The 27,878-nt window shown below is 51.8% G+C and overlaps 9 protein-coding genes across 9 annotated transcripts; 4 read left to right on the top strand and 5 right to left on the bottom strand.

Moving 5' to 3' along the window:
- Positions 1–983: 983 nt before the first annotated feature.
- Positions 984–3,733, top strand: CC1G_06660 (hypothetical protein; the record flags this gene model as incomplete). The annotated part of the gene is made up of 10 exons (XM_001839395.1): positions 984–1,028; positions 1,174–1,408; positions 1,498–1,771; positions 1,902–1,944; positions 2,020–2,077; positions 2,193–2,772; positions 2,902–2,996; positions 3,077–3,098; positions 3,157–3,220; positions 3,341–3,733. The coding sequence occupies 10 exons, from the start codon at positions 984–986 to the stop codon at positions 3,731–3,733; spliced, it is 1,809 nt and encodes a 602-aa protein (XP_001839447.1).
- A 1,219-nt stretch (positions 3,734–4,952) lies between these two features.
- CC1G_06661 (hypothetical protein) lies at positions 4,953–7,160 on the top strand (the record flags this gene model as incomplete). Its single annotated transcript, XM_001839396.2, has 8 exons — positions 4,953–5,307; positions 5,402–5,675; positions 5,737–5,779; positions 5,835–5,892; positions 5,943–6,486; positions 6,550–6,673; positions 6,700–6,834; positions 6,888–7,160. 8 exons carry the CDS (start codon positions 4,953–4,955, stop codon positions 7,158–7,160), a joined length of 1,806 nt encoding a protein of 601 aa, XP_001839448.2.
- A 535-nt stretch (positions 7,161–7,695) lies between these two features.
- On the top strand, positions 7,696–10,169 carry CC1G_14542 (hypothetical protein; the record flags this gene model as incomplete). Its single annotated transcript, XM_002911064.1, has 8 exons — positions 7,696–7,854; positions 7,913–8,198; positions 8,268–8,541; positions 8,595–8,637; positions 8,690–8,747; positions 8,803–9,340; positions 9,636–9,711; positions 9,774–10,169. The coding sequence occupies 8 exons, from the start codon at positions 7,696–7,698 to the stop codon at positions 10,167–10,169; spliced, it is 1,830 nt and encodes a 609-aa protein (XP_002911110.1).
- Positions 10,170–10,942: 773 nt separating this feature from the next.
- On the top strand, positions 10,943–11,563 carry CC1G_14541 (hypothetical protein; the record flags this gene model as incomplete). The annotated part of the gene is made up of 3 exons (XM_002911063.1): positions 10,943–11,184; positions 11,263–11,401; positions 11,459–11,563. The coding sequence occupies 3 exons, from the start codon at positions 10,943–10,945 to the stop codon at positions 11,561–11,563; spliced, it is 486 nt and encodes a 161-aa protein (XP_002911109.1).
- Positions 11,564–11,708: 145 nt separating this feature from the next.
- On the bottom strand, positions 11,709–14,650 carry CC1G_06663 (cytoplasmic protein; the record flags this gene model as incomplete). The annotated part of the gene is made up of 10 exons (XM_001839398.2): positions 11,709–11,828; positions 11,897–12,253; positions 12,305–12,767; positions 12,817–12,962; positions 13,015–13,297; positions 13,347–13,500; positions 13,687–14,093; positions 14,143–14,333; positions 14,384–14,452; positions 14,504–14,650. 10 exons carry the CDS (start codon positions 14,648–14,650, stop codon positions 11,709–11,711), a joined length of 2,337 nt encoding a protein of 778 aa, XP_001839450.2.
- Positions 14,651–15,146: 496 nt separating this feature from the next.
- Positions 15,147–15,960, bottom strand: CC1G_06664 (hypothetical protein; the record flags this gene model as incomplete). The annotated part of the gene is made up of 4 exons (XM_001839399.1): positions 15,147–15,199; positions 15,258–15,384; positions 15,477–15,558; positions 15,650–15,960. The coding sequence occupies 4 exons, from the start codon at positions 15,958–15,960 to the stop codon at positions 15,147–15,149; spliced, it is 573 nt and encodes a 190-aa protein (XP_001839451.1).
- Positions 15,961–19,042: 3,082 nt separating this feature from the next.
- CC1G_06666 (RuvB-like helicase 1) lies at positions 19,043–20,903 on the bottom strand (the record flags this gene model as incomplete). Its single annotated transcript, XM_001839401.1, has 7 exons — positions 19,043–19,196; positions 19,347–19,487; positions 19,547–19,707; positions 19,770–20,075; positions 20,136–20,377; positions 20,441–20,660; positions 20,712–20,903. 7 exons carry the CDS (start codon positions 20,901–20,903, stop codon positions 19,043–19,045), a joined length of 1,416 nt encoding a protein of 471 aa, XP_001839453.1.
- Positions 20,904–21,234: 331 nt separating this feature from the next.
- On the bottom strand, positions 21,235–22,544 carry CC1G_06667 (purine-nucleoside phosphorylase; the record flags this gene model as incomplete). The annotated part of the gene is made up of 5 exons (XM_001839402.2): positions 22,440–22,544; positions 22,317–22,374; positions 22,233–22,254; positions 21,636–22,171; positions 21,235–21,577 (listed from the first exon to the last, which is right to left on the bottom strand). The coding sequence occupies exons 1-5, from the start codon at positions 22,453–22,455 to the stop codon at positions 21,235–21,237; spliced, it is 975 nt and encodes a 324-aa protein (XP_001839454.1). The 5' UTR covers positions 22,456–22,544.
- Positions 22,545–23,792: 1,248 nt separating this feature from the next.
- Positions 23,793–27,632, bottom strand: CC1G_06668 (hypothetical protein; the record flags this gene model as incomplete). The annotated part of the gene is made up of 14 exons (XM_001839403.2): positions 23,793–23,854; positions 23,976–24,605; positions 24,667–24,926; positions 24,988–25,151; positions 25,206–25,426; positions 25,484–25,583; positions 25,637–25,796; positions 25,868–26,091; positions 26,154–26,501; positions 26,558–27,080; positions 27,131–27,153; positions 27,223–27,305; positions 27,359–27,364; positions 27,428–27,632. 14 exons carry the CDS (start codon positions 27,630–27,632, stop codon positions 23,793–23,795), a joined length of 3,009 nt encoding a protein of 1,002 aa, XP_001839455.2.
- Between the last annotated feature and the right edge of the window lie 246 nt (positions 27,633–27,878).

Here is a 27,878-nt window from a genome sequence, read left to right as displayed (position 1 = left end):
GGGGCTGGATTGATGTTTGGGTCTCTGTTTGGCCTTCGCCCAACTTTTGCCCAGTCGTTTCTTGGTCCTCGACCGCCACTGTGGTGCCCGCCTCAGGCTCTAGGACAATGTCGCGTCTCAACGAATTTTTTACTCATGACGAACCGATTATTCCTATGCAATCTACATAGTCAAGACCGAATCATCCTCATCCCAGCCGCGAAGCTCAGCCTAGCCGAAGTTCAGCCTGGCCCTGAACCAACACCCTCCAGACCCTGCCGACCTGCAAATGCCCCACGATAAGGATCCCTAAGCTTGTCCCCAGCTTTAACGTCGCAGCATCCCGAAGCGAACTTCATTGTGACTGGCTTCCTTACTGCTCGCCTCAGCGCCCGCTACGTCCGTCCAACAAAGTACCCGCTGAACGCCGTCTCTCGTGCTCCGTACGGCCTTGCAATTGGGAGTGCTACTGGACTAGTATACCCTGTCGACATGATTGGATTCTGACAACCATGCACCCCATACGCGTGCCTGTAGGCTAAGGCTGTAGCTCTGGGACGATGAATCCGGCGTGTGGAATAAGATCGGCGCTTCAGCGTTACTTTTTGCTGCGCATACTCACTCGATTGACGCCGGGCGGGGAGAAGATCCAGATGAAACGGGGATAGGAGCGCCCAACTGCAATTACGCGCGGTGTCGACCCCATCGTCTACGAGGTGTTGGATGCTTGGCCCTTTAAGAGCTTTTACAGCATTTTTTTTACTCTGGATGCTGCTTTCAGAGTTGCTGCGGACGGGGGTTTCTTGGGACGATTTCGCATCATCATGGGGCCACCTGTAGACGTTGAGATTTGGATTCTGCAGAGGTATATATACACATATGGAGGTGCCCTTGTCTTTCATTAGACTGTGATTTCTCCTTTCCAGCTACCATTGTTACATCCACTTTACATTATGAAGCGTAGCCGCGCGCCCGCGTTTCTCACCCTCTTCCTCGCCCTCGGCATGTCGACGATAGTTGCACCAGCCTACGCATTCTCCTGGCACTCTGTACGTTCCCTCCCTCGTTCCCTCTCTCCTCCTCCTCTTCCATCAACCAAACCACTCACACTTGTACTACAACTCTTCCTTCAATCTTCTCCAGATCCCACCGACAGAAAACCTAACCTGGCATCCATGCTACTCATCCTTCCAGTGTGCTCGCCTCGAGGTTCCTTTGGACTTCGATAATCCTACCGGCAGTCAAGCAGCCATAGCTCTAGTCCGCAAGCCAGCCAGTGTCCTGCCTAACTCGAAGGAATACAAAGGACCCGTCTTGTTCAATCCGGGTGGGCCTGGGCAGAGTGGTGTTGCGTTCGTTTTGGGGTTGGGGGACCACCTAGCCCAGACGCTCGGGTCTGGGTTTGATATCGTCGGGTTTGATCCACGAGGTACGTACATACGTCTAATCGATCGTCGACAAGTACCTATGTAGTATTTACTAGACTACTGGTACTTAGTACTTACTTGACTACCTTAGGTATAGCTCGATCGACACCCCGGACAACGATCTTCCCCACCCCCGCCGAACGCGCGTTCTTCCAACAGGCGCACTTTGACCGGATCGTCAATGCGAGTGGGGAGGGTGTGGAGAGGGCGTGGGGGGTGGGACACGTCATTGGAAAACTGGCTCAAGCGCATGATGAGGAAGAAGGAGGGTATTTGGAGTACATCAATACACCCAATACGGCTCGAGATATGTTGAGGATTGTGCGTGCGTTTGGGAGGGAGAAGATACAGTATTGGGGGTTCTCGTGAGTGGTTTTAGGTTTTTATTTCGATTCATTTCTCTCTATCTACCTATCTATCCGAGGCGCTCTCTCTCTTCCTCGAGAGTCGAGAGGCTGCTGTGCGACTCGTACTGATCTGGATTTGGTGGGCTAGGTATGGCACTGTGCTGGGTGCGACGTTTGCTGCTATGTTCCCGGTGCGTAACCTATATCTAAGATCACTCGCAAAGCTTTGGATGACGACGGGGTGTGTCTGTGTGTATTGTGTACAGGACAACGTCGAGCGTATGGTCCTCGACGGCGTCGTCGACATCGAGAACTGGTACAACGGTACGTAACCTCTCTCTTGGCAACCGATATCTCTTTTTTTTTTTTTCTTTTAGAAAGAGCCAACGCTAACCAACCGCGCACCTGTCTTTTTAACATAATTTTTTTTTATCAAAAGGGATCTGGGGCAGCGAGCTGCAAGACGCCTCCTCCGCTCTAGATCACTTCTTCCAAGGCTGCGCAGCCTCCGCGTCCCCAAAAAACTGCGCTCTCCACGACCCCGACGCGTCCGCCATCAAGGCGCGGTACTACGACCTCGCTGATCGGATAAAACATGAACCTATCGCGGTGCATACGGAAAGTCTCTGGGGAGGCCCGATCTACGGGCTCGTCGACCACTCAAAGTTCCAGAGTGTGATGTTGATGGGGTTGTACTTTCCCTATCTGGCGTATAGCTTCTATGCGCGAGCTTTGAAGGACCTTTTGGATGGTCACCCGGATACGTTTTTTGCGATGGACGGTTCGAGGGGGTTTCAATGCGAGTGTGATCGGTGGGAGGACGGGGAGGAGGAGGAGGTGGGGGAGGGGGAGGAGGTGGTGGAGGGCCGGATGGCTGTCGAGTGTGCGGATGCAGCGGGGTGGGGTGGGGGTGGGGGTTTGGAGGAGACGCGGAGGGCGTTTGAGGCGTTTAGCGGTGGTGGTGAGGGGAGGTGGAGGGAGTGGGCGGGTGTGTGGGCTGGTGCGAGGTTGAATTGTCTGTGAGTCTCCCCTCTTTTGTTGTTGTTGTTGTTGCCGTTTCTTGGACTCTTGGGCTGGGGATGTGGCGGAAGTGGTGATAGGAAAGTGCTGGATCTAATTTTATTGATTTGATTTTTTTCTATATACAGGGGATGGCCGAGGAAGATACCCGGCAAGCCTGATTTTGAAGGACCGTTTGTGGCTAATACGAGTCATCCGATTTTGTTCATTGGGAATACTGCTGGTACGTCCCCCTCCCCACTTAAATTATTCCCTTCAATCCCGAACGCGTAATGACTTGATTCACTGTGATGTGGATACTAGACCCTGTTACGCCTCTCGCCCAGTACGTCGTCTCCGAACAGTTAAGAAGTACTGGGTACTGAGTGTTCCTCGTTTTACAGTGCGCATAAGGTATCCCAAGGGTTCCCAGGTTGGGCCGTTGTCCTCACTCAGGATTCTCCGGGGGTGAGTCCGAGCTCGAGCTCTGTAAAATTACACACACTCGAGTCGTTTAATGTCATACACGCCGTACTTGCAGTCGCTGACACGACCCTCTTTTTTTTTTTTTTGTTTATTTCCGTTCAGCACGCATCCCTAGCCGCCACCTCGTTCTGCACCCAACTGCATATCCGGAAGTATTTCGTCAACGGCACGATGCCACAGCCTGGAACTGTGTGTGAGGTTGTGGGTTCGTTGTTTCCTGGTTCTGTTTGGCCGTTTGGTGAGAGTGGTGATGGTGATGGGGATGGGGAGGGGGAGGGTGATGGTTCTCCGGCGGCTGGTGGGGATGGGGATGAGGATGGAGGGATGGAAGACGTGGCTCGGGCGAAGAGGGATAGAAAAGCAAAGAGGGACGAAGTAAAAGAAAGACTCGCTGTTAGAGGAAGCTTGGAAGGAGTCGATGTGGAGCAGTGGATGGAAGCTGTTGAGAAGTTGGCGAAGGAGGCTGCTGGGAGGCGGGTGTATGGACCTTTGTGATGGCGGGTTGAGAGAGGTTTGTTAAGACAGGTGTACTGTGTAACCTAGTACTTGGATCCAGATGACAATCACTCAGCGACTCTTCCAGTGGGTTCGGATTTCATGGAAGACTCCCGCTCGCAGAGCGTTCTAAGTTCAGTCATCGTCTCGAGTCTGGATGGAGGCGACGGTGTTTGAACTTTGCTCCCCCTAGGCCTGCCATGAGGCGTCTCGGTGCACAGCCACCCTCCCGGTTTGGTATGTGTTCCGCCGCTTTCGGAACACACCAAAGTTTCGCGAGGGGTCGTGATTGAAGTTGATGCCAATGGATGTCCTTCGGTGCAACTTTCAAGCTCTTAGCAAACGAGGATCGGAAGGGTTTCATGATTACATATACGCTTCGAAAATCCCAAGGCATTCGCACAGTTGTACGACGTCCCTTAGCTGGTTTGAATGATGTGATTTCAAGTCACCGACCTCGACCAATACAACATGTGAGGTACGCGATCTTTGTGCAATGTGGGTTGTGAGGTCTGGTCGTGAGGCACGAGTCCGTTGTTAATCTACTGTTATTCCTGACTCCAGTAAGTAGGACATGCGCGTTTCAGAAGTCGTTGGGCGCCAGAGACGGTAGGGAAGGGAGAATCCTGGTGAATGATAGCATCATGGATTTCCCAAATGGGAGTAGGAGGATGCAATGTCTAGGTGGGATTATCAGATAAGGCTGGGAGTGAGATCTTTGGGTGCCGTTGCGTGCCGTCTACTACTCCGAGTTTGAACTTTAGCTGTGTGAACTGCGAACGGCGAAAAGAGGAATTCCGAATGAAATTTGGCTGGATGGTTACTCGCAGATGAGAGTCGTTGGGTAAGTTCAACTTAAATTCGGAGGAATACTCGCCTTGTTTGTTCTGTGTTACCCGAATGGCCCCGACGCCCGAACCCCCGTCGAGAGGGATTACGGCGGTATCACTGCTTGGTCGTTTCAGAAGCGCCTGAGCGCTTCGGCTTCCCTGAACCATCAGAGTCCAGGCACGTTTGTAAAGCATGCGCAAGGGTACATAAGATGGGCTCGTTGCTCAGTTTAGGGATATTTAATAGCTCCTTGCCAGTGTCTTCCCTTTCTCCAACTGTCCTCCATTCCGTTTTTACTTGTCTCTGCAGAGATGAAGGGAAGCACTCGAGCACTTGTCACTTTGTTCCTCTCTTTGTTGCCAACTATCGCACTGGGGCAGTCGTTCTCATGGAACTCGGTACGATATTCGTCTTCCTCCTCACTCAACGAAGGCCTTACATTCCATCTATACCCCAGATTACACCCAGCCAGAATCTTACCTGGCACGAATGCTATTCCACATTCGAGTGCGCGCGCTTGGAAGTTCCGTTGGACTACGACAACCCGACAGGTCCTCAAGCCGTTATCGCCTTGACGCGTAAACCAGCTGGCGTACCAACGTCTTCAGCGGATTATAAAGGGCCTATCTTGTTCAACCCTGGAGGCCCTGGGCAGAGTGGTGTCGAGTTCGTCCTTGGGTTGGGGGACTTATTGGCGATGGGACTTGGTCCGCAATTCGATCTTGTTGGGTTTGATCCGCGAGGTACGTCCTGGATCGGCCTTCTTGTTTCGTCGAGCAAGCTGTAATATCCGAGACGACGTTGTATCTGATAACGAGCGACTTCACCTTGATACAGGCATCGCCCGTTCAACTCCCCGCGCTTCCATCTTCGCAACCGAAGCCGAGCGCGCATTCTTCGGTAACGCGTATCTCAGCCAGATGGTGAACGGAACCGGCGAAGGTGTCGCAAAAGCCTGGGGGATCGGGCACGTTATTGGCAAGTTGGCGAAAGCGCATGATGAGGAGGAGGGGGATTATTTGCAGTATATTAATACGCCTAATACTGCGAGAGATATGGTGAGGATTTTGGAGAGGTATGGGGAGGAGAAGTTGAAGTATTGGGGGATTTCGTATGTTGTTTTGGTGTTTTTTGGAGAGTAAATGGGGTATTGACAAGGAATTGTTCTACAGGTATGGCAGTGTTTTGGGAGCTACGTTTGCGACTATGTTCCCTGTGAGTTGTCATATTTCTTATTATTAGAAACGTATTGCTAACAGTGCATTCACAGGACAAGGTTGAGCGTATGGTCCTCGACGGAGTGGTAGACTTGGACGACCACTATACCGGTATGATGGCCATGTATATCCTCACGACCATCGCTAACTATGCTCTCTAGTTGCATGGGGAGACAACCTCCAAGACGCAGACAACGTCCTCGAACAATTCTTTACAGGTTGTGCAGCCGCCGGTCCCTCAGGCTGCGCCTTCCACCAACCCAGCGCCGCCGACATCAAAGCCTCCTTCTACCAACTCGCCAACCAAATCCGCAACGAGCCTATCCCCGTGTACACCACCAGCACATCTGGCGCCCCAACCTACGGTCTCCTCGATTATTCCAAATTCCAGACAGCCGTGTTCTACGCGCTCTACAGTCCTTTCAGCTCGTTTGCGCCATTGGCTGAGGTACTCGCGCAGTTGGCGGATGGCAATCCGGAGCCGTTCTTTGCTTTCGACGGGGCTCAGCCGTTCCGGTGTGATTGTGATGCTGCTGGGGGAGAGGAGGAGGAGATGCAGGCTGTTACGGAGGGGACGGCGGCTGTTTTGTGCACTGATGGTGCGAAGGTTCCGGAGGGACTTGGTGATACACAGACGGCGTTTGCGGGGTTGAGTGCCAAGTCGGAGTGGGCAGGTGTTTGGGCTTGGATGAGGTTGAGTTGTCTGTGAGTGCTGTCTCTTTGGTTTCGTCTCGTATATGTGTTGAGGGGTGTGTTTTGTTGTTGAAGTGGGTGGCCGAAGAAAACGCCCGCGGCTTCGTTTGAGGGCCCGTACGCTGCAAATACTAGCCATCCGATTTTGTTCATAGGAAGCACTGCTGGTACGTCGTTGGATGATTGGACTTCCGAATACGTGCGACTCAATAGTTGCTTCTTCAGATCCTGTCACCCCTCTCGCCAAGTGAGACCGATGTCTTTTTGGCGCGCCATTTGCCGACTGACCACATAATCAGTGCAAACAAGGTCTCCCAGGGCTTCAACGGCTCCGTGGTCCTTACTCAAGATGCTCCCGGGGTATGTTCAACTTCGCTCTTCCCATTAAGTCATGCTAACATACTACTCATTAGCACACGTCCCTCGGAGCGACCTCTTTCTGCACGCAACTCGCCATCCGCGAGTACTTCATCAACGGATCTCTTCCTGCACCCGACACTGTCTGCGATGTCATTGGCTCGCCTTTCCCAGGTGGTCTTGCTAGGAGGTCTCGCAGGGACGTCGAGGACAGTTTCAGCGGTGCTTCTGGATTGGAGGGTGTGGATGTTGAGCAATGGATGGATGCTGTTGAGAAGCTCTCGAAGGAGGCTGCGGCTCGTCATGCCTATGGTCCTTTGAGGATCTGAGCTCGCCTCTTTCTCTACGTCTGAATGGCTGAATTGTGACCTCTTTCCGTCTACGCTGTTTTTTCCGTCATAGCGAGCCGATATGGCTTAATTTTATTGATCGTACTGCGCTGTTTCGAAGTTGTCCTGGACTCCTGGGGAGATCTTGGGCGCCTATCACGGCCAGCCGCCCAGTTGCCGGTGTATTTCGGTCGGAGATCAATTCGATTTTGGATGCGTTGGCGGATGGTGACGTCGCTTCGTCCCAACTCTTGCAATTGTAGCACCAGCATTGAACGTCGCTCTCTTGATCACCCAAAGACACAAGCCCCACAATCCCTGATTAAGCCATTGGGACTCTGATGCACCCCTGTGTAGACTGCGGGGCTTCGAGCGGTGACAATGTGACCACTGACCCTGGTCCGGAGCCTTTTTTCTCAGGCTACCATCACTGTGCTCTAGCCTCTCCAATGAAGATGATATATATCAAGAACCCCTTTATAGCTGCGGACGCCCAAGTTCTTTCTTCTTCTTCCTTCCCTCACTCTAGCAAACCATGGCGAGAGGAAGGACACTGGTCACCACGTTGCCCCTCATAGCGCTCATTGGGCTTTGGTTCTGGTCGGGCGTCAGACTCACAGGCTACGATTATGCGGGCATAGAATTCAATGTCGGCCAGTCGCGCTCGAGCTCAGGTACCTTCTCCTGGAACTCGGTGAGGTCATCTTCCAGCGGCCTCTTCAAAATCAACTCTCTGACGTCCCTCCGAACAGATCATACCCAGCAAAGACCTTCTCTGGCATGACTGTTACCCTGGTCTTCAGTGCGCTCGATTGGAAGTTCCTCTGGACTACTCAGATCCAGAAGGTGCTCAGGCAGCCATTGCGATTGCTCGCAGACGTGCATGGCTTCCTCCGACCTCAAGGTTCTACAGGGGTCCTATCTTGTTGAACCCAGGTGGACCTGGAGGGAGTGGAGTTGATTTCCTCCGTATTCTCGGTCAGGCGCTGAGTATTGTCATTGGTCCACAGTTCGACATTGTAGCGTTTGACCCGAGAGGTGGGTAAACCTGCAATCTCCTCCCTGTTCGACTTTCTTACTGCGTATTGTACGGTTTTGATCATACAGGGGTCGCCCGTTCTACTCCTCGCGCATCGTTCTTCTCCACCGACGCTGAGCGAGCATTCTTCACCGATTCCCGTCTTGGACATGCTGCGATCAAGAATGATACGATTGAAGGCATTGCGAGGACGTGGGCTGCAGGTCACGTCATTGGAAAATTGGCGGCTGCGCATAATGAAGATGATTACCTTCAGCACATCAACACCCCTAACACTGCTCGCGATATGCTTCGGATTGCGGAGAAGTACGGGAGGGAGAAGTTGCAGTATTGGGGATTCTCGTATGTGCTGTCTGTTGTGCGGCGGAAATGGGGTTGCTGATTGGACTGTGCAGGTATGGGAGTGTCCTTGGTGCGACCTTCGCGACGATGTTCCCTGTGAGTGAGCTGCCTCTTCGACGGTCCAGTGCGTAGCTAAACGCCTGAACAGGATAAGATTGAACGTATGATCATCGACGGCGTCATGGATGCAGAGGACTATTATGCCAGTGCGCTCCACTCCACCACCGCCTAGCTCTCGCGGTTAACCGTTTCCTCTGACAGCCGGATGGAAGACCAACCTCGAAGATGCATCCAAAGTCATGGAGCATTTTTACACCAGCTGCGCAGCCGCCGGACCTGACCGCTGCGCGTTCCACGCCCCCGACCCATCTGATATCAAGCGAAACCTCACCCGCCTCGCGGACGAACTTCGACGCCGTCCTTTACCTGTGTACACCGAGAAGGAAGGCAGCCGGACGTACTACGGTATTCTGGACTATGCCAAGTTCCGAGCGATAGTCTTCAGTATACTCTATAGCCCCTACGGAGGTTTCTCAGCTCTCGCAGAGGTATTGGCCAAGTTGGCGCAAGGCGATCCCGAGCCATTCTTCACACTCCTCGCTGCACCACCGTTCCAATGCTCTTGCGACCCTTCTGAGGAACTCGAGTTTGCCTCCGTGCGAGATTCGCTTGTGGCTATTCTGTGCACGGATGGTGAGAAAGTACCCGAGAGTTTGGAGGAGTCGCAGGCGTATTTTGAAGAGTTGAGTGAGAAGTCGGAGTGGGCGGATGTTTGGGCGTGGGCTCGGTTGAGTTGTTTGTGAGTGGATCTTTCTTTTGGTGGTAGTGGTGGTTGGATGTGTGATTTACTGATGAATGTTGAACCCGTTCGTTGGGTGTAGGGGGTGGCCGAAGAAGAGTCCTGCAGCGTCCTTTAAGGGACCGTTCGTTGCGAATACTAGTCATCCGATTTTGGTTATTGGGAATACTGCAGGTGGGATGAATGTCTGTCGTTTGTGAAAAGCGCTACTGATGATATCTCATTACAGACCCGGTTACCCCTCTTTCTTCGTAAGCACTTCAACTCAATTAAACCTTCGTTTTCTCTTAACAAGAGATCGTCCCGCCAGCGCGAAGAAGATGTCGAAAGGTTTCAACAACTCTGTCGTCCTAACTCAAGATTCGCCTGGGGTGCGTCTCCTTTACACTAGACTTTATCTCCTCATTAACTGACTGTCGAAATCTTTATGCAGCATTGCTCCTTCAGCGCACCCTCGTTCTGCACGAGCGGGGCCATCCGCAGGTATTTCATCACCGGTAAACTACCCGAGCCTGGTACAGTATGCAAGCCTGTTGGCACACCCTTCCCATCCCGACGGCCTCTCGACGGAGGTGGTGTTGGAAGCTTTAAGCAGGTAGAAGGTCACAACCCTGATCCTCATGCGCAGTCAGAGGATAGCAGTAGTCAGATGCCCGTGCTGGAACGTTGGGAAGGTGAATTCGATTTTGTTATTCCGGGGCATGAGGACTTGAAGGGCGAGTTGGATGGATTTGAAGGTGTGGCCATGGATGTGGGGCAGTGGATGGAGGCGGTTGTGGAGATTGCTGAGGAGGCGGGGAGGTTTGTTTATGGGCCTTGGAGGGTCTGAGTATTTTTATGGATGGAATATTCGACACTATCACCACTCTCATGTACATATGCGACTAACAATACCAAGGACGTCTCACTGTCTGCTGCACAGTATATCGATACCCTGCTTACGGGCTTAGCACCAACTTAAGCAGAACACTAGCAGAACACTGGCCTGTTCGTCCCCCAAACATATCCATAACCAGCACCGCGAACTTCGAAGACGCAAACTAAGACCAATCCCAACACACCGCGATGTGGGCGCTTAGTGCCTATATCCCACATATTTCTGCTATCTGGCCGATTTCCAGAAACATGCCACTCGCACATGCTTTGAATTCGAACTCAGTTCTATTGTGTCCACTGGTATGTACCTCGAGAATGGTAAGAATAGCGCTACTACAAAAGAGGAAGTGACTTCACAGTGTGCGCTCTTCCTTTATTCGCAGACTTCCGGAATCAGGTACATTCGTGGAAATGTAAATAGATATAAAGGATATTCACAGACAATTCTGTCCGGTGCCACTCTACCTTGAGCCCACCACTCTTCTTCGCGATATTTAGGTTTTGCTTTTATTTCTCATTTCGAAAGGCGGTAGGTATGTCGTTTTACCACACGATTTCGTAGCGCTTCCATCCTGACACCCTGACGACAAGTGGCATCCGTTGTTCCTCTCCATACCTCCACTACATCAAACCGCGTCTCCGTGGCGCAGATTCGAATTCTACATCCCCGCACACAACTGTCCTCCCTTGTCTCGCAACTTCACCTCCGCATCCAAGCCTCCCGCAATGTCAGATCCATCTCTCAAAACCTGGTACGACAGCACCCAGCGCGCTCTCGAATGCAACAAAATGCACAACAACAACCAAGGAGACATCATGGGCAAGCTCTTGTCCAAAGCTGAGAAATACGCAAGTCTGAATGGAGATGAAGCCGCCCCGTTCCCACATAGCGTATGCGACATCGTGGCCGACGAGATGCAGACCAAGTTCAAAGAAGACATTAGGACTTCAATTTGCGCATTTTATCAGTGAGATTCTCTTTTGAAATGGCAACAGGTCGAGATGAAGTCCGATGGGCTGATTGTTCTTTGAAACGGTGTATGTAGCTGGCGCTTATCAGAGGTCGACAACGGGGCTGAAGAATTGAGAAAGGCTAACATCGACGTCGAAGAATACAGGAACACCGCAAAGCTCGAAGTGGTGTCCATGATTTATTCCTACGGGAACGCGCTGCACAGAGAGATGGTTAGTAGACCCACCTCGCACACAAAGGCATCGGGGAATTAATCGAGTTCTATCCAGAGAGGATTGCCACCTCTGCAAGAAGACAGCGTCCGCAGTATGCTCGACCAATTATCCCAATCGCCAGGAATGAAGACATGCATTCACAACACATCCACCAACTAAAGGGGAGCAGCGTTTTCCATATACCATTACACACATACCTCGACAGTTTCCCTACATACATTCCTTTACATTCTTCTACCTTTGTTACCCCTCGTAACCCTAAACCAAATCCAGGCACCGGTGGTGACGGAAGGCGTGCCTAGGGTTAATCAACCCCATTGTTGTCCAGAAGCTCAGTTTCCTCATCATCGGAGGAATCATCCTCTGCGGTCGCAGTTCGTCCCCAAAGCCTTCCAAGGAGATTTCTGATCGCACGCGGCATGGGCTGTCCAAAAGTCCAAAAGGCGTTAGCTCACTCCTGACCACTCCTGACCAAAGCGGGTAAAAGCGTACCGAATAATCCTCCTCGTCATCCTCCTCGTCCTCTTCATCGTCCTCAAAGTCCTCTTCCTCCTGCTCCTCTTCCTGACCGGCTCGTTCAACCTGCTGCAAGTGGACTGCAAGAGGCTGGGCACCATCCGCGTTCAAATCTGCAATCTCCAACCCCGCAGCTTCCAACTCATCGAAGCCACCCGGCATCCCACCTCCATCTCCAAGACCCCCAGCCATCAAACCAGGTCCTCCACCCATGGCTTCAGCTAGCATCATGTCCTCAAGCACTTCTGGTGGAAGCTGGGCGACGGCTTGAGCGAACTGAAGAATTCCGCCCTGGAACCGTTCTTGAAGGCCACGGTTGCCGTTGAAGAATGCCTGGAATACAACGATGAGAGTGTATCATGACAAAGAGACACCGTCACGCACTTCGAGTTGCTGACGGAATGCAGCATCCGGGATCATCTGCGCCAAGCGCCTCTCATCCATTGCCCTCTCCCTCCGTGTGCGCGTTCTGAACGACAGTAGATCATCAACACCATCGAAGAACGCCTCATCGTAGGAGCTGACCGCCGTCGTTGGAGGCAGTGGATCGCAGCTCAGCGACCTCGAATTCTGTTGCACCGTTCGAGGGATGAATGGGAATAGACTTCGATGATCACTTTCGAGGACGATAAGGTGGCGGTATGCTGCGAAGCGAGGACCGGGGTGCTCGTAGAGGTCGAGGAAGGCCTGGCGGGTAGGGGTAACTGGGAGGCGGGAGGGGAGCTTTTCAAACGTTTCGGTGGCTGTGGTGGTCAGCCAGTCGGTATGTTCTTTCCATAATGTATTGGATCGTTGGACGTAGAGGTGTGAAAGGAGATGAAGAGCAGCAACAGGGGTTGAAAGTGGACTGGTGGAAGATTAGTAGAGGCAAACATGATTGCAGAGACATCTCGTACTCGGCGTTTGTTTCAATTTTGAAATCTGGATGCGATCGAATGGCGACGGGAAGAGTAGCGTCCAGCTTGTCCACCAAAAGAGGTAATACTGATGGGAAGTCTTGCATGGCAGATTTCAAAGCTTCCGTGCTGGATGTACGGCCCTTCTACATGTTCTATGTGAGCAATTATCAGCGGCACTGCCAGCGTTAATCATACCTGACCAGATTCCTCAGCTATCCGTAGAGCCAAAGCTCGAGCGTAGCTAAACCCAGGAAGGAGACTGGGATCAATCCGAGCATCCGCCTTCGACTTCGACGTCTCCTCGCGACGAGCAGTGAAGATGTCACAAAGGTCGATCACCCACTGATGCATCCCAGCCTTGATGGCAAGATAATCCAAATGAAGCAAGGACCCGTGAGGATCACCCCATGGGTCCAAGGAGTAGAGGAGTTTCCCAAACTCCAAGGCTGTCCGAACGCATCCTCTGCGATTCAGGTCTCTAGACAGAGGGTCAGTAGGGAGGTGACGAAGAAATCATATGGACTGACGCGACCTGTCGGTGGATGGCGAGGAAGAAGGGGCGGTTCTCGACGCGGTCAAAGTCGAGGCGATTAGCGCCTACGGTGAAGTTGAAGGCACCAACGAAAGCACGTTCATAGGTGAAGAGGGCTCGATCGACAAAGTCGACGGCCTGGGCGTGTTCTGAATTCCTGTCAGCTTGAAATGGCCCAAACGGTTTCTGAGAGCGCACCTTCGCGGTGTCTGTACACTTCCGAGAGTTGCAGAAGAGTATCAGCGTGCCAGGGCGATCTCGACAAAAGGTCCCAGAATCCCTGAGGATCTATCGCTTATTAGCTATCCCGCTGATTAGACGCAGGGCAAACTCACCTCCAGACGCCACAGTCCGCATGAAAACCTTGGTTAACGCTTTGTATCTCTTGCTATACTCGACCGTCCACCACTTATCATCATGCACAGGTTCCCACTCTTGGCCCTTCAGTTTGGCCTGAACCTCCTCATCCGTCAAGGGTCGAATGGACAGTCCTTCCCTCGCCTTTGCGGCCCACCAAGTCGGTTGAGGTCGTGTCAAAACGGACCGCACAGTAGCTGCTTTGCGACGAGCTTGAGCGCTTGCACCAGAGGATGATCCAGCCCTGTTTGCTTGTACGACCTTGCTTCCAAAGAACTTGCGCATTTCGGCATCGGGGTCGAGATGTTGAGGGGAGACTGAGATAAGATCTGAGAAACCTTGTCCACCAGCCGTTTTCTGACTGATCTTTTGTGACGGGGGATACCTAAGGACCTGTCAGTAATTATCAGTCTCTTATAATGACCAGAACATACTTGATCGCCAGTTCCTTCAAAGCCTGCTCCAATTCATCGTCGGCCGCCTTTTTCTCCTTCTGTTTCGCCCTCTTAAGCGCCTTCTTTTCGCTTTTGGCGGTTGGAGTGGGTGTGGACTTTGGAGGGGGTGTACTGGCTGGTTTGGGAGATTCCACAACAGGAGTTCCCGCCTTCTTTTTCTTCTTCTTCGACTGAAAACATGGTCAGATATGCCCGTACAGAACTCGATGAATTTCCCAACCTTCTTGGCCTTCGCTTTGGGCTCATCGTCTTCACTTTCGTTTTCGTTGTCATCCTCAGTGCCCATTAACTATACACAGCCATCAGCTTCTGCCAGACCTGTAGCCTTAAAGCAACTCACCGCTGCGAAACCAGCTGCAGCTTTCTGAGGCCGAGCAACGGGTTCCTCCTCCGACTCTGCTGCATCCTGATCAAGTCCTGGAGATCCTCCAAGAGCCTGAAGCTCTTCAAGTTCTCTTTGCTGCCTTTTGTTCAATCTCCGAGACATTCTGACCTGGTCACCGCCGTCGATGGTGCAAGTCAGGAAACAAGCAATGACGGAACCGAAATCAGGGGTAAGACTTAGGTTAGGGTTTGCCCCTAATTTTGTTGAAGGCAAACTGACGAGAGCTCAGCTGGAGATCATCGCGGAGAACGAAACGATGGTCATTCAGAGTCCAGAATAGCTACGTGTTGTACAGGAGTACGTATTACAATATTACACTTTTCGGTATACATAATTTGCGAAATAATGGTACAGCCCCAACAGAATGGGGTAATGCAAAGAGGGATGCGAGTCGGGGGGACGAATGTGGGTAACAGTACAAGTACAAATGTGATTGCGAGAAAACGAAGGGAAAGCGATGCGTTGTGCCAATGAGATGCCCAAGAAAGATGTCGAAAGCAAGTAGTCCATGCAGGGGGGTATTTTGGATGTGAATGCGAGAGGATGGCGAATGCGGATGCGACGAGGAGGCGATGAGTGAGGGTATAATCCCAGATGCTTAGAGATTGAACTGCGCAATATGTCGCATGATAAGCAGACTAGCGACAAGCTCTGTAGAAGACGACGTCAGCACTAAGCCGGCAACCCAAACTCGAAGACCAAAACTCACCGGAAGTCAAGTGCGCAAAGTGCGGATAAATAATCAACTTGTTGCCCGATGTATCGTAGATAGGCGTATTGGGTGCCCTCAAGTCATAATGCGCAACAAGGTAATTGCTCGAGTCAGCAGTAGAGCACTAGACATACATATCCGGTTAGAAGGAAAGAAAACGGCGCTGACATCAGTACCACTGCCTTAACACTTATCAATATAGCGGAACAGGCTTACAGTCCATTCATGGTCATCCAAAGCTCTATAGCTCCATTTATACTCCCTCCCGTCCGAGGCAACAAACTTGCGGCACAGTGATCTAAAAGAGTCAACGAACGAGAATGAAGGAGACATCGTTGATTAGCTTTGACGTCACACCCAAGAAGAGTACAGAGAGGAAGCAAACTTACGGTCCAAAGAAAGACAGTTTCCGGAGGTACTGCGACATAGGCACTGACATGCGGTATTTTGAAAAGGTGATTGTGCCCAGGGACTCGTCGGGCATGAAATCGAGGGACACAGTCGGCGTGGCACGTTGTACTGCCTGCGCATTACGGTGTCGAGAAGCCCGTACTTGCATTTCGAAGATTTTGGTGGTGCTGTGCCCAGGGACCCGCGCTACGTGTAAGAAAACGCGGTCGTACATGTCGTCGAAATCCGTGTTGGTAATCGCCCCCGTGCGGTCCTCCAACGTCACAGGCACGGTCTTGAGAGAGTTCATGTCGGTCGTGAGTTCGTTAAAAGACGAGGAACAGGCGTTAGACGAGCTATCAAGGGACGTTGAATGTGAGAGGGGTGAGCTCGGTGGGTGATGCCATCCATCCAACAAAGTCGGCGTCCTTATATACATCCAATACACACGGGGTTCAATCTAGACGGCGCAGCCTTCGAACATTCAATTGGAGTTAATTCCCTCATCCAAACAAGAACATGTCAAGACAAGAAGGGCAAGAGCGTACCAGCGATCCAACCCCGAAGTAGCATCATACTGATGCGTCCGTCCGGCGTCTGATCATGCGCTACGACTATACCGAAACCGAACCCTGCGGCAATTACACCTGCCCACAACACCTCCTAAACAGGTCCATGGGAGATCCTGATCACCCCATGAAAGAACCGATGACACAATCAGTTACGGGTCTCTAGAACACTCAAGAGCCGTTGGAAGCGCAGCGAATCACTCGGACCTGGAGGCGTGCTGACATGCACTGTGCAGTGGTAGGCACTTGCCACCTCACCAGTTCACCTCACCCCTTCGCTCTCTTGCCTCCCAAGGCAACCATTACGGTTGACGTACATTGTTTAATTTTGACTTACCCCGCACTGAACTTCTCGTCATTTGATATCCCGAGAGGTGTCTACCATTTGCGTATCTTTGACCCAATTGATAGGCGCGCTTAGAGTCCGTGTCTGGGCTCGAACATCTGTCTCCATCAAGGGGTCCCCTTCGAATTCTCGCCCAGCTGCCACCCTGCACTGTGTGGCAAACAAGCTCCTCCGACAAACTCCTCCGATTCTTCTTCGCTCTGGACGCACGAACGCCGCTCTCCTTCGAACTTCGAACTTGCGACGAGAACAGTTCGAGGCTCACCGTGACCAACGGGTTTCCATCGACTCAAAGCACACGAGACACGAGGCCACTTCACCCCGGCAACTCTGGAATTTGAGATGGCCAAGATCGGCAACTAGAGCTTGGAACTTCCTCACTTACTCATCCATGCGAATTGCCTTATGCTGCGGCGTCGGCGTTCTCCATTAAATTACTGAGTCTATACAGTAGATCCCTATTCGAACTTAGAAGATCACTTTATTCATCATCAACCTTCTGTTCTTACTTACGAAGTGTACTGACTATTCCTACTCGCTTGTTGAAGCTTCCAGAGTTGAATAGCACTGTCCCCCGACCGCGAATCACTGCAAACAACTCCTGCCCCTGCCCCTCCCGAGTAATCTCGATTTCTCCACCCCGAGCTCCGCGCATTCGCATTCGCGTCCTCAATAACCGAGCGAAAAGGAATCAGAAAATCGGACATTAGCTTGACATCTCGCCCGCAGTAATATTGCCAGCAGTTGCCAACCTACATACTTCAGTATGTACTCTCGCGAACCAGGCCTCGATTCCTTTGGAGAAATGGCAACCGAGCTCTAACTCCGAGTCCTCACTCACCTCCACGTCTTTCATTGTCAAGAAGAAGTCAGTCAGTCAAGTCATTAACTCATTGTCTACGTCAAATTCAAATTCAAAGAAGCTCTAAAGTAAGTGAAGTGGGTCAGGAGACCACAACTCGTGCCATCCAAAAAACCCATCGACTCATCTCCACGGCTGATACTTGGTAACCAGTCGCACGACGAAAACTTGAAGAATTAACCCTAGTAGGGGAAGGTCACAGTCAGCAAGTCCTACTCGACTGACCAGTGAGTGCACCACATCCGTGGAAATCAGAATAACCCGTCACAATCTCGATAGACTTCCCATTGCCAATACAGGGAACACCCAAAGGGCCGGAGAAATCCCCACCAACCGGCGGAGATCTTAAACAAGCCAGAGATACGGTACTGCATAAAATCACCCGAGCAAGGAACCAAATAAGTAAGGAACAGAAAAACTGAATTGAATTCAAACGAACTTGGAAGAATAAGTAACCGTCGACGAAGCACCTTCCTCACTCGCTCGCATCTTCATCGCCCAAAACATTCCCCTTCCAAGTACCCTGTTCGTCAAACACACCAACCTCCAACCTCCACCCCTTCGCACACTGTAACACGCTCGTCACTTCCAACGTCACCACTCCCGAGGACGTCCTCAATCTCAAGGGGCATCCTGGTTTACTGGGTCGTTTAGACCTAATACTGGAAGGATATATCAATAATAGCCCACGGTAACCGCCGTATGTATGTACTCACTTAGACGTGCGCAACTCCGAGTCCCCTTCTGTTCTGATGGAAGGCAGCAATGGGAATAATAGTACTAGTAATAGTGTGAAGAGCGGGTAAAGTGATAATGTGAAATACTACCCATAAAAAAGTTCCATAACAAAGTTCGAATGAACGAATGAATGAATGCCTTACCTTTACTTTACCCTGCCTTACCTTTCCTTTGGGGTGAAGGAATTCCAAACAAGCTGCAAGTAATACTTAATACCAAGATCCATAGACCTCCCTTCTGACCTCACACGAGGAATAAGGTCTTCGTTCAATGATCAGATGCCCATAATGCCGTGAGTTCTCGTGCCCCACTGCAGTAGGGGGCGCCCATAACCTTGTCATCTCGACCATTACGAGACGACCAAAAACTCTGATGAGGGACAACCTGGGGTAAGCCCTCCGCCAATCGACACCGTGCACACCCTCCACCGTATGAGCAGCCATCCATAAATCCCCAACAAGCCAACGACAACGCCACCTGCGCATTCAATACTCAATACTCACTACGAATACGACTCCACGGGACCACGATCCCCTATCGAGGTCTATTCCAGGGTTGCGAACCACAGGTTCCCGGGACACGGGTGCCATCGCGAAGTGTGACACCCTCAAAGGTGGGCTCTTGCTCCGGTTCCACGTCACATCTGAATCTACAGGATGTTAGCACCTGACGAATACATACCTAACCTACTCCCTGAAAAAAAGGTTATGGTCTTCGCGGGACGTGGGTGATCACAGAGTATATCAACAGGGGTGTTGTCTACCATTGATATAGGTACTAGAGAACGGAGAGGGTTAGCAACCGAGGGAGACGGGAGGATGTAAAGAAGAAAGAAGCGCTCACCTATACATAGGATTACGAGGAAAGTACGAAACACCTAGGTACTATACCCCGCCTCACTAATCTGCGAAGCACTCGTCTTGGCATCCAAGAAAAGCTCTCCCATCTCCCCAACATCCTCAACCTCAATCTGGTCCCTTCCTGCCAATCCCGCCAATATTGAAGCGGGAGTCAAAAGTTGCAGGGCATACCTAAAAAACACGCGTCAGTTATGATCCACCCATCCATGTCATTCGGCGAAAATAGAAAATAGAACGCGAAATTGTCGCGAGATTAATGAAATGAAAAAAAGTCGAAGAGAGCCGTAAACAGCAAAAAATAAAAAAGGTTCCGCAACGTACCGTAGAGATGATTTCTCGCCTTCAGCAGCGAGGCGGTCGAGAACACCAGGACCCAACTTCAGACCTTCCACATTCGCGCGCAGCTGGATGACTTTAGCGATCTGTTCGGTGTTGTAGGCATCCGTTTTGACGATCATGCATCTATCCATCCCAGAGGTTAGACCAGGGGGAACTTCGTGATGCGGTATACAAGAACCCACCGGTCGAGGAGGTCCACCGGTATCCCGTGAGGGGAGATGATGTCGGTGGTACCCCGAATCAATGAATTGCCTCGATTCGTAGCGAGAATAACGGTAGGCGCCATCGGGGATTCTAGCAGCGCATTCAAATACGTAAAACACTCAATGTCAAGCATGTGCACCTGACGAAAGAAAATAGGTCATATGGGCTGTTCCGAAACCAAGGAAGGTTTGAACCACCCACCTCATCAATGAAGACGACGCCTGGCACGACTTCGGCCACGCCCTGATCCACATATCCCTTGACGACCTTGTTAACCTCTTTCCTGAGCTTGTCGGTGACTTCTGTCCTTCCACTTCTGACCAGGCTTCCCATGACGCTCATGATGTCCTGTCCGCCTTGAGGACGGGCATTCGCAGCATCCAGATCTCCCAACGTCACATCCTGAACAAGCTCTTTCTTTTTGTGGACATCCCCCTTGGGAAGAGGTACGTATGTTTCTGATTCCAAGTCGTACGACGCAGCGTAGGCATCTGACCGACCCACTCGCTACAAACGATGATATATTAGAAAAAAAGGCACGTGTAGAAGTCTAAAACCCCCACGCACCTTCACAGCTCCAGTATTATGCTCGATGTAGATCACGTCTCCCACAACGATCTTCTCCTTGAGAATCGACTCGTATATTGTGGGATCTAGACGGAGCTGCTTCGTGCCCTTGGCCGTCTTCAACCCCACCACGACATGGGAAACCGTCTTGCCGTATCCGCTCAACGGGTTTTCAGATTCAGTCGGTGTGAGCTCCGTGACCTCGCCTTCGTAGACATCTTTAGTCTCCTTGATTCGCAGACCTGGTTATCCCTGGGTTAGTGAATATAGATGGAAGAGTCGCCATCATGAACCCCGAGACTCACCAATGGCTCGCCTAAACGCCTCTGCGAGAACCTCCGTCTTCTTGACTTCGGTACTGTACACCTCCGAGCCTACCATCGGGCAGAAGGGCACCTTGGATCCCAATTCTTGCGAGATGGCCAGAGCCAAGGCGGTTTTGCCAGTTCCTGGTGCACCGACGAGCAAGAGCGCCCGACCAGAGAACTTGCGCGATTTTACAAGGTCAACGATAACTCCACAGGCCTATCAAGATCGTTCATCAGCAATTCATGTCATAATTAACCTGTAACTCACCTCGCGCGCCTGGGCTTGCCCAACGAACCCAGCAGTGTCCTGTGTCGCGTACCCTTCTGAATTCAATCCGAGACCTTTGATATGCGAGTGTGGTGCGATACGCGACGATCGCGCTGCTGAAGATGCGCTAGGTGGTAGTGGTGCATTGTGAGCCGGCGTCGAGCTCGATCCTGAAGCCGTCGTCGCCTTCATCGTCGTTCGTGGTCGTCGTTCAAGGCGTCTTCGAACCCTCGATTGATGGACGCGTCGCTCCAATTTCGTGATTATTTTCTCGGAAAAAATAATTGATAGAGTTAGCTATGTACGAATTTGGTATTTCATTCCCATCTCTCCAATGGGCGCTTTTTTGCCGCCACCAACCCCAATGACAGGAAAGAAGTAAACGGCCACTTCCAGAAAATCCAATTCATCATTTTGTTACAAGTTCCCCGTCCAATCGAGTATAAAACATACATCGGTACAATATTTCCAAGTTAATCCTCTTCTCCCGTCCATTTTTACTCAGGTCCTCCATGGATCCCAGTTACGCAGCATCTTTGAAATGTTCAGGAAGGATGAACGCCAACTTCTTCCTATCCTCCGCCTTCTGCTGTGGCGAGGCAGGCATGATGCTGAACTTCATGGATCCCCTCTCCTGGAGGAGCGCCTCCTCTTCCCTGATCGCCTCCAAATCCTGAGAGTTCCCGTTCGTCAGAGCACGGTGATGGGTATTAATAGTAGTGTGCAGGTCGTCGAGGATGGTCGAGAGGACGAGTTTGGCTGAAGCACCGTTGTCGTGCAGGGTCTGGACCACGTCGTGCGCGGTCACAGCGTCCGAGTGGGGGCGCCACGAGTCATAGTCGGTCGCCATCGCAATAAGAGCATACCTGTATCCCCAAGTCAATAAGTATCCAATCCATAAAAGATAGAAAAGAATAGACGCACGAAAGCTCCGCCTCCCTAGCCAACTTGGCCTCAGGCAACACACTCATATTAATCAAATCCCCTCCCCACTGCCTATACATCACACTCTCCGCCCTCGTCGAGAACTGCGGGCCCTCCATACACACAATCGTCTTATCCGTAAACAACAGTTTACCCTTCCCCTCCTTCTCCAACGCCTTCCTCACCCTCGGCTCCAACCACCTAATCAACTTGTTGCTAAACGGGTCCCCAAACATCGCATGCGCAACGATACTCGTGCCATTAAAGAAGGACGAATCGCGGATTCCTTTGGTGCGGTCGATGATCTGCGAGGGGAGCGCAAAGGACCCGGGGGAGATTTCCTCGCGCAGGGAGCCGACGGCGCTGAAGGAGAGGATGGCGGAGACGCCGAGAGATTTGAGCGCGGCGATGTTGGCGGTGCTGGGGACGCTCGAGGGCGGGATGACGTGCCCGATGCCATGGCGCGCCAGGAATGCGACTTTGGTGCCAGAAGGGAGGGCGGCGATCGTAATAGGTGAGCTTGGGAAGCCCCAGGGCTGTCAACCGCACGTTGTTAGAGAAACGGGAAAGGAAAGCGGTTAGCTGAAAAAGGCGTACTGTTTCTGGATTGACTGTCTTCCTATCGTTACGCGCTCCCGTCAGTGCCCTAAGATCAAGGTGAAAATACCAACATAGACGTACACAACAGTAAGATTGTCGAGCTGGTACAATCCACTACCACCAATAACGCCGATCAAGACTATCCAATCCAAGCGTCAGAACACCCCTCCATCCATCCAAGCCCTCCAAAAACCAAAAACCCACCATTTTCTTCAGACATGATTACGAACTAACCAGCACAACCCTGGGACCAACGAGGTGAGCAGCGAGAGGAAAAGAGATCACAAAGCGGAAGCAAAAAAGTTCGCGGTTAAGCGTTATCACCCGGCGGTAGATAATCTCGCTGTAGTACCTCCCGCGATAGGTTTACTCCGACCCATCGGGGCACCAGTGACCACATATCACCTTCCCTCATCGGGCAAGAACATAGCATCATCTTCTCGAGTCCTGGATCCCATCACCAACTCTGCTCTACCCTCGATGCTTCTAAACGTCTCCAACGCATGCTCGGACCCACGTTTAATATCACCAAGTACGATGGGTAGCGGTTGCTTAAGAAATTCAATGGAATATTCTACCAGCGCTAGCAGCCGAGGCGGGTCCACGGCTTCCAATTCATGGAAGCATCTTCACTGCGCTCGTCGGAACTGACAGAAGAGACTTAACCGCGCGGTTGTGAGCCGAGGACGCGGGACCGAATGCTGCCTTTTCCTTTCAGAAGTATAGTCAGAATCACAGTCGAGGCAGACTACGCACATCCAACACATGGGCTCGGATCGAGGTGAACTTCTTATCAACGAGAGTTATGACAGTCTACGTCGGGTAACAGTGGACAGAGGAACCTCACCCTTACTCGCCGGAAGGGGGCATCAGCAGACTCTCCCAAAGGTGCCATCACCAGCCAAAACCGTCCCCGAAGAACCTGAGTGCACATGCACTAAGTAGTGTCAGGGTTCCCATCCAATGCCCACCACCTTATTTCAAAAACGCGCTAGTTAGGCCAAACATCTGACTTTAGCGGCCTATCCAAATTTCGCACCAGAAGAACAAAGAAGTATCCATATAAACAGAGCTATTTATACCATAATACACTAGACTACTTTGAAAAAGACTCTAAAACAGACGGGAAGTCCTAAACTGTGAAAACTGAATCATGGAATGAAGTATAAAACAGAACAGTCCTATAGCTATACCCAATATTCTGAATCGACAACACCAGCAGAGAGAATAAAAAAAGAAGAGTAAATCACATACATTCGTCAGCTTGATGAGAAGAGAAGAAAAGAAAAGGAAGGGGACAGAATAGAGAAATTGAAAAAAGAGAGGTGTATGTGTACATGTGTGTGTGAGAGAGAGAGAGAGATGTAGATGGAAAGAGGAGAGTTCATAGTAGTATCATAAAAAGAGACGGACGTAACAGAATCTCCATAACCCATGCGTCAGACGACCTCTTCAGACTGCCTTTTAACTCTGCCCATCGGACCACAGAGACCCCTCACACCACAACCCAAACCAACCAAGCCAAACCAATGCATGCCTTGGACTTTTCCCCACCCCTCAGCTCGCAGCAGTCCCATCAAACACATACGGATTCCTCCATCCATCCGATTGTCTAGGAGCTATACCACGCAAAATCATCAGTAACCCATCCATCCACACCAAAACCAGAGCACCAAAACACCAAAACCCAAAGCCCCCAAAGAAGCAAAACCAAAAACCACAACCAAAACCAACACTCACCATTAGCCCCATACCCAGGAACCGGCGGCCCACCCCCACCCGCACTTCCAGCACCATTCTTCCCACTCCCTCCACCACTCCCTCCACCAGACCCACCCCTCGTCTCCGGAACATGCACAGTCGGTCCAACAGGTATCAACCTTCCCCTCTGTCCAAGCGGCGGCGGCGGAGGAGGGGCCGTCGGGCCATTATGCGTTGGCCCATGTCCATGCCCATGTCCATGCAGACTACTCCCACCATGATGCCCCGCCGAATGCAACGAAGGCGAAAGATGATGATGTCCATGATGACTCGAATGCGAATGGTGACTATGCGGATGCCCATGACTATGACTATGGCCATGCCCACCAAGATGCCCACCACCACCATGATGCGGCTCATCCACATCCATCCCAACCGGTCCCTCATGGTACATATGCATATGCCTCAACCCAGACGGGCCCCTCCCACTCCCACTCGAACTCGAACTAGGATGGAATGGATGCCACCTATTGTCCACCCTACTCGACCTCTCATCATGCGCGCGCGAACTGCTCCCGCCGCTGCTCGCACTGCTGTTCCTACGTCCATAGGAAGGGCGTTTGTATGGGTAGCCGGAGGAGGAAGAGGAGGATGAGGCGCCTGGTGTGCCTGTGGTTTGTGATCGAGTCAGTATGCGCCTGGGGAAAGGCAGATGGTGGGATGGACGTACGTAGAGAATCAGGATCTGTCAGGAGATCCAGCCAACACTCTCTCGATCCCGACGGTGTCGATAGAGTCGAAGATGGAGGAGGCACATCGTCATACACAGGCTGCGACGACGACGAAGACGAAGGAGGCGGGAGACTAGGCCTCGAACTCGTCGATGACACCGCCCTAAACTCGGGCTGGATAGCCATCGGCTCGTTGTGGCTTATGGAATCAGGAGGTAGAGGAAGGTTCGTAACCGCCAACAACGCCAATAGTAGGTCCCTACACACACACCCTCATCAGTGAATCTGAAAACACCTTAAAGGAGAGGAAAGGAACGTACACTCTCCGTCCCAACGCCGCATTCCTCGATTCATGATTCTTGAGAATCCGTATACATCTATGGATGTTCCGGATTTCTTCACTATTCTCCAACCCAGGACCCGTCAACTCCTTTCTCCAAATGTCGATAAGGAGTATTAACCCCGCCATGGATATTGAGAACATCTACATCAAACCAACTGAATGCTTGTATGCCAGGGGGAACAGAGAAGCACATACCGGAACAGCAGGCATAAGCGGCACTTTATCCTGCATATGGTGGTCCATAACATGACTACACAACCTCGCAGCATGTATGCACGTATCCATCGCCGCCGACCTCAAGTTCCTCCTTGACGCAAATGGCTTATTAGCAAGCATTTGCACAAAGTAGTAGCCCATCCATAGCGATATCGATTGATGAACGAATTTCGGTTCCTGCCGTGGCGTGCCTATCCGAACTGCAGACAAAACGAAAATGAGCATGAGCGCTGAATAAGAGTACGGGGTGGCCTTACGGAATGGGGGCACCGATTTCTCCCAAGAGCTGAGAGCAACATCAATCGCGCCTGGTGAGTGTGTCCGGTCTTCCTCCTTGCCGTGCGGACGGACAGAGTACTGTCAGATTCGTCAGTTCCCGTGCCTTCCCTTTCCAAAACACTAAGACCCACCTGCGAGCGCTGAATGGAGCTTAGAATCGTGAAGAGCTCAACAATCTTGATAAAGTGTGTCACAGACGAAAACTTCCCAGGTGGCTGCTTGAACGACAAAGTGGGATCCGGCATTTCCCAGTACTCGTCATCACAGTCCACGGGGAGGTCCACATTGTAACTGGTAAGAAAGAAAGGGAACAGCGGGTGAGGCTCAGGTGATAGTCCTTGGAGCAAGTCGGTGGTACGTACTCCCATGGTTGAATCGAAGGAGGTCGGCCAGCCGTAACCGAAATGAGACATTCTGCCACCATCAGCGCCCACCAGAGTCGATTCCGGAGTTCGCTCTGCACACTGGGCTTATCGCCCTTTGGTGGCCGATGGAGGCCCAAATCCTGGGCTGACCTAATAGCCATACCCAGGAAATACCAGCTCTTCTCGCTGGTCGAGGTGGAATAGACATAAATTGCTGCAAGCTAAACCAGGGGGAGGGGGATCATCAGCGCGGGTATCAGTGGCAGATGGGAAAGGTACCAACATAGTATGCTTGAACCGTGTATAGTGATGGTGCCTTCGAGACTGAGAAAAAGTTCTCGACCTGGCGGTACCACTGGTAGCCGCAACCGAGCTCCGAGCTCGTTCCATTTTCAAAGACTCTTCGATCGTCGGAATATCGCGAGCCGAGGGCGCAGACGGCGAGGAGGCAGGCTCCAAACTCTGCATTCGTGTAGTGGATGCGTGTCTTCACATGATTCTCAAAGGTAGGGCGGTGGAGGCAGGGCATGAAGAGATGGACCTTGGTGAAGTAGAGATCGACTAGGTGATTGATGAGGTCGGCTTCAGGGAATGTGAAGGGCTGGCGGGACTGTGCGGGCGGAGAATCCCACTATGAAAAATGATAAGAATGTGACCAGCGTGATAAGAGCGGGAAGGGATCCGTACGGGTTGGGTGTTCCAATACTGGGGCCGTTTGTACTTTTCGATGACACCATCGGTAGATTGTGGGCTGCGATTGTAGTCCTTGCTGAACTCGAGGGCGGTGGCGAGCATGTGTGACGTGCTGGAGGGTCCGGTGAAGACACACTGGTTGGCCTTGAGGAAGAACGCCTCCTTCAGGTGCTCGCTGAACGAATCCCCCTCCCCTTCACCTTGCTCTGACCCTGATTCATCCTCTCCTTCACCAAAGTTCGATCCTGATGCTGAATGTGACCCGGCGCCGATGATGGGTGGTGGTGGTTCGTACTTGGCTGGTACTGGTGTCGATGCCCATGTGTCTGCTGGTAGGACTTCTTCGAGGGCACGGGCGTAGCGGGCGAGGCTGACGAGGGTGTCGCGGAGGATGGCTGGGTGGGATGGGGCTTGGTATGTGGAGGAGAGCACAGCCTGCAAGAGTCCATTCATCTTATCTCGATACTCGCCGAGTGTCCCGGAGCTGGCTCCTTCGACCGCCGTCTTCAGTGGCGTCCTACAACCAGATGAGTGTTGTGCAGCGCACAGGGGACGAGGAGGACATACCGGTTGAGTATTTGTGCGTGTTTCTGAAAGAAGGAAGGATGTTAGTTGATACGGATGTACGGATGCCTCCCTCGGCCCAAGCGGTGACTGACCTGGTTCGCGTACAGGTGCGTGCATTCTGAACCGAGAGCGATACAGTTTGTGCATTTTTTGTCGGGCATAACAGACGAATCGCCTAGGAATCTTCAATGAGACAAAGGCGGTAACCAACGAGCACAAACAGCTTACATCGCGCTAAAACACGAGAGAAAATTAGCATTTCAAAAGTTGTTTGGGGTATTCGAGGGTGGGACGCACCTTTCTTCCTCCGACAGTTGTCACAAGCCCCCTGTAGTCGCTTTCTCTTTGTCGGAGCGGGATTTGGAGGGATGTCAGGCCCCATTTTGAGGATGTGGTACGGGTTCAAGCTGTGGACACCACCGTGTGAGCCGCCCTCACCAGGATTGATAATGGGTCTTTCGTCTTGGACTCCGGACCCTGGTGTTTGTCTGTCAGCGACCATGACGCCCAGCATCGAAGACAAACGGAGCCCACTTGACGGGGAACCAACGATATCGACGAGAGAAGGAGGTCGCGCGGAGGAGTGAGGTGGCAGTTGTGTTGTGTGTGGCTTAGCGGGGTGGGAGCGAGAACAGAAAGAGAATCCTTCCGACCTTCCGCACTAGCGATATACATGTCAGGGAATAACGTTTCGTGGGTAAATCACGCTCCGATTCAGAACCAGAGCCAAGTTCGGAGACCCGGTTGC

Source organism: Coprinopsis cinerea, assembly GCF_000182895.1.
Source record: "Coprinopsis cinerea okayama7#130 chromosome 5 map unlocalized cont3.5, whole genome shotgun sequence".
In the NCBI taxonomy this organism is placed as follows: domain Eukaryota; kingdom Fungi; phylum Basidiomycota; class Agaricomycetes; order Agaricales; family Psathyrellaceae; genus Coprinopsis; species Coprinopsis cinerea.
Note: the sequence above shows the minus strand (reverse complement) of the source record. Positions and strands in the feature narration are given on the sequence as shown.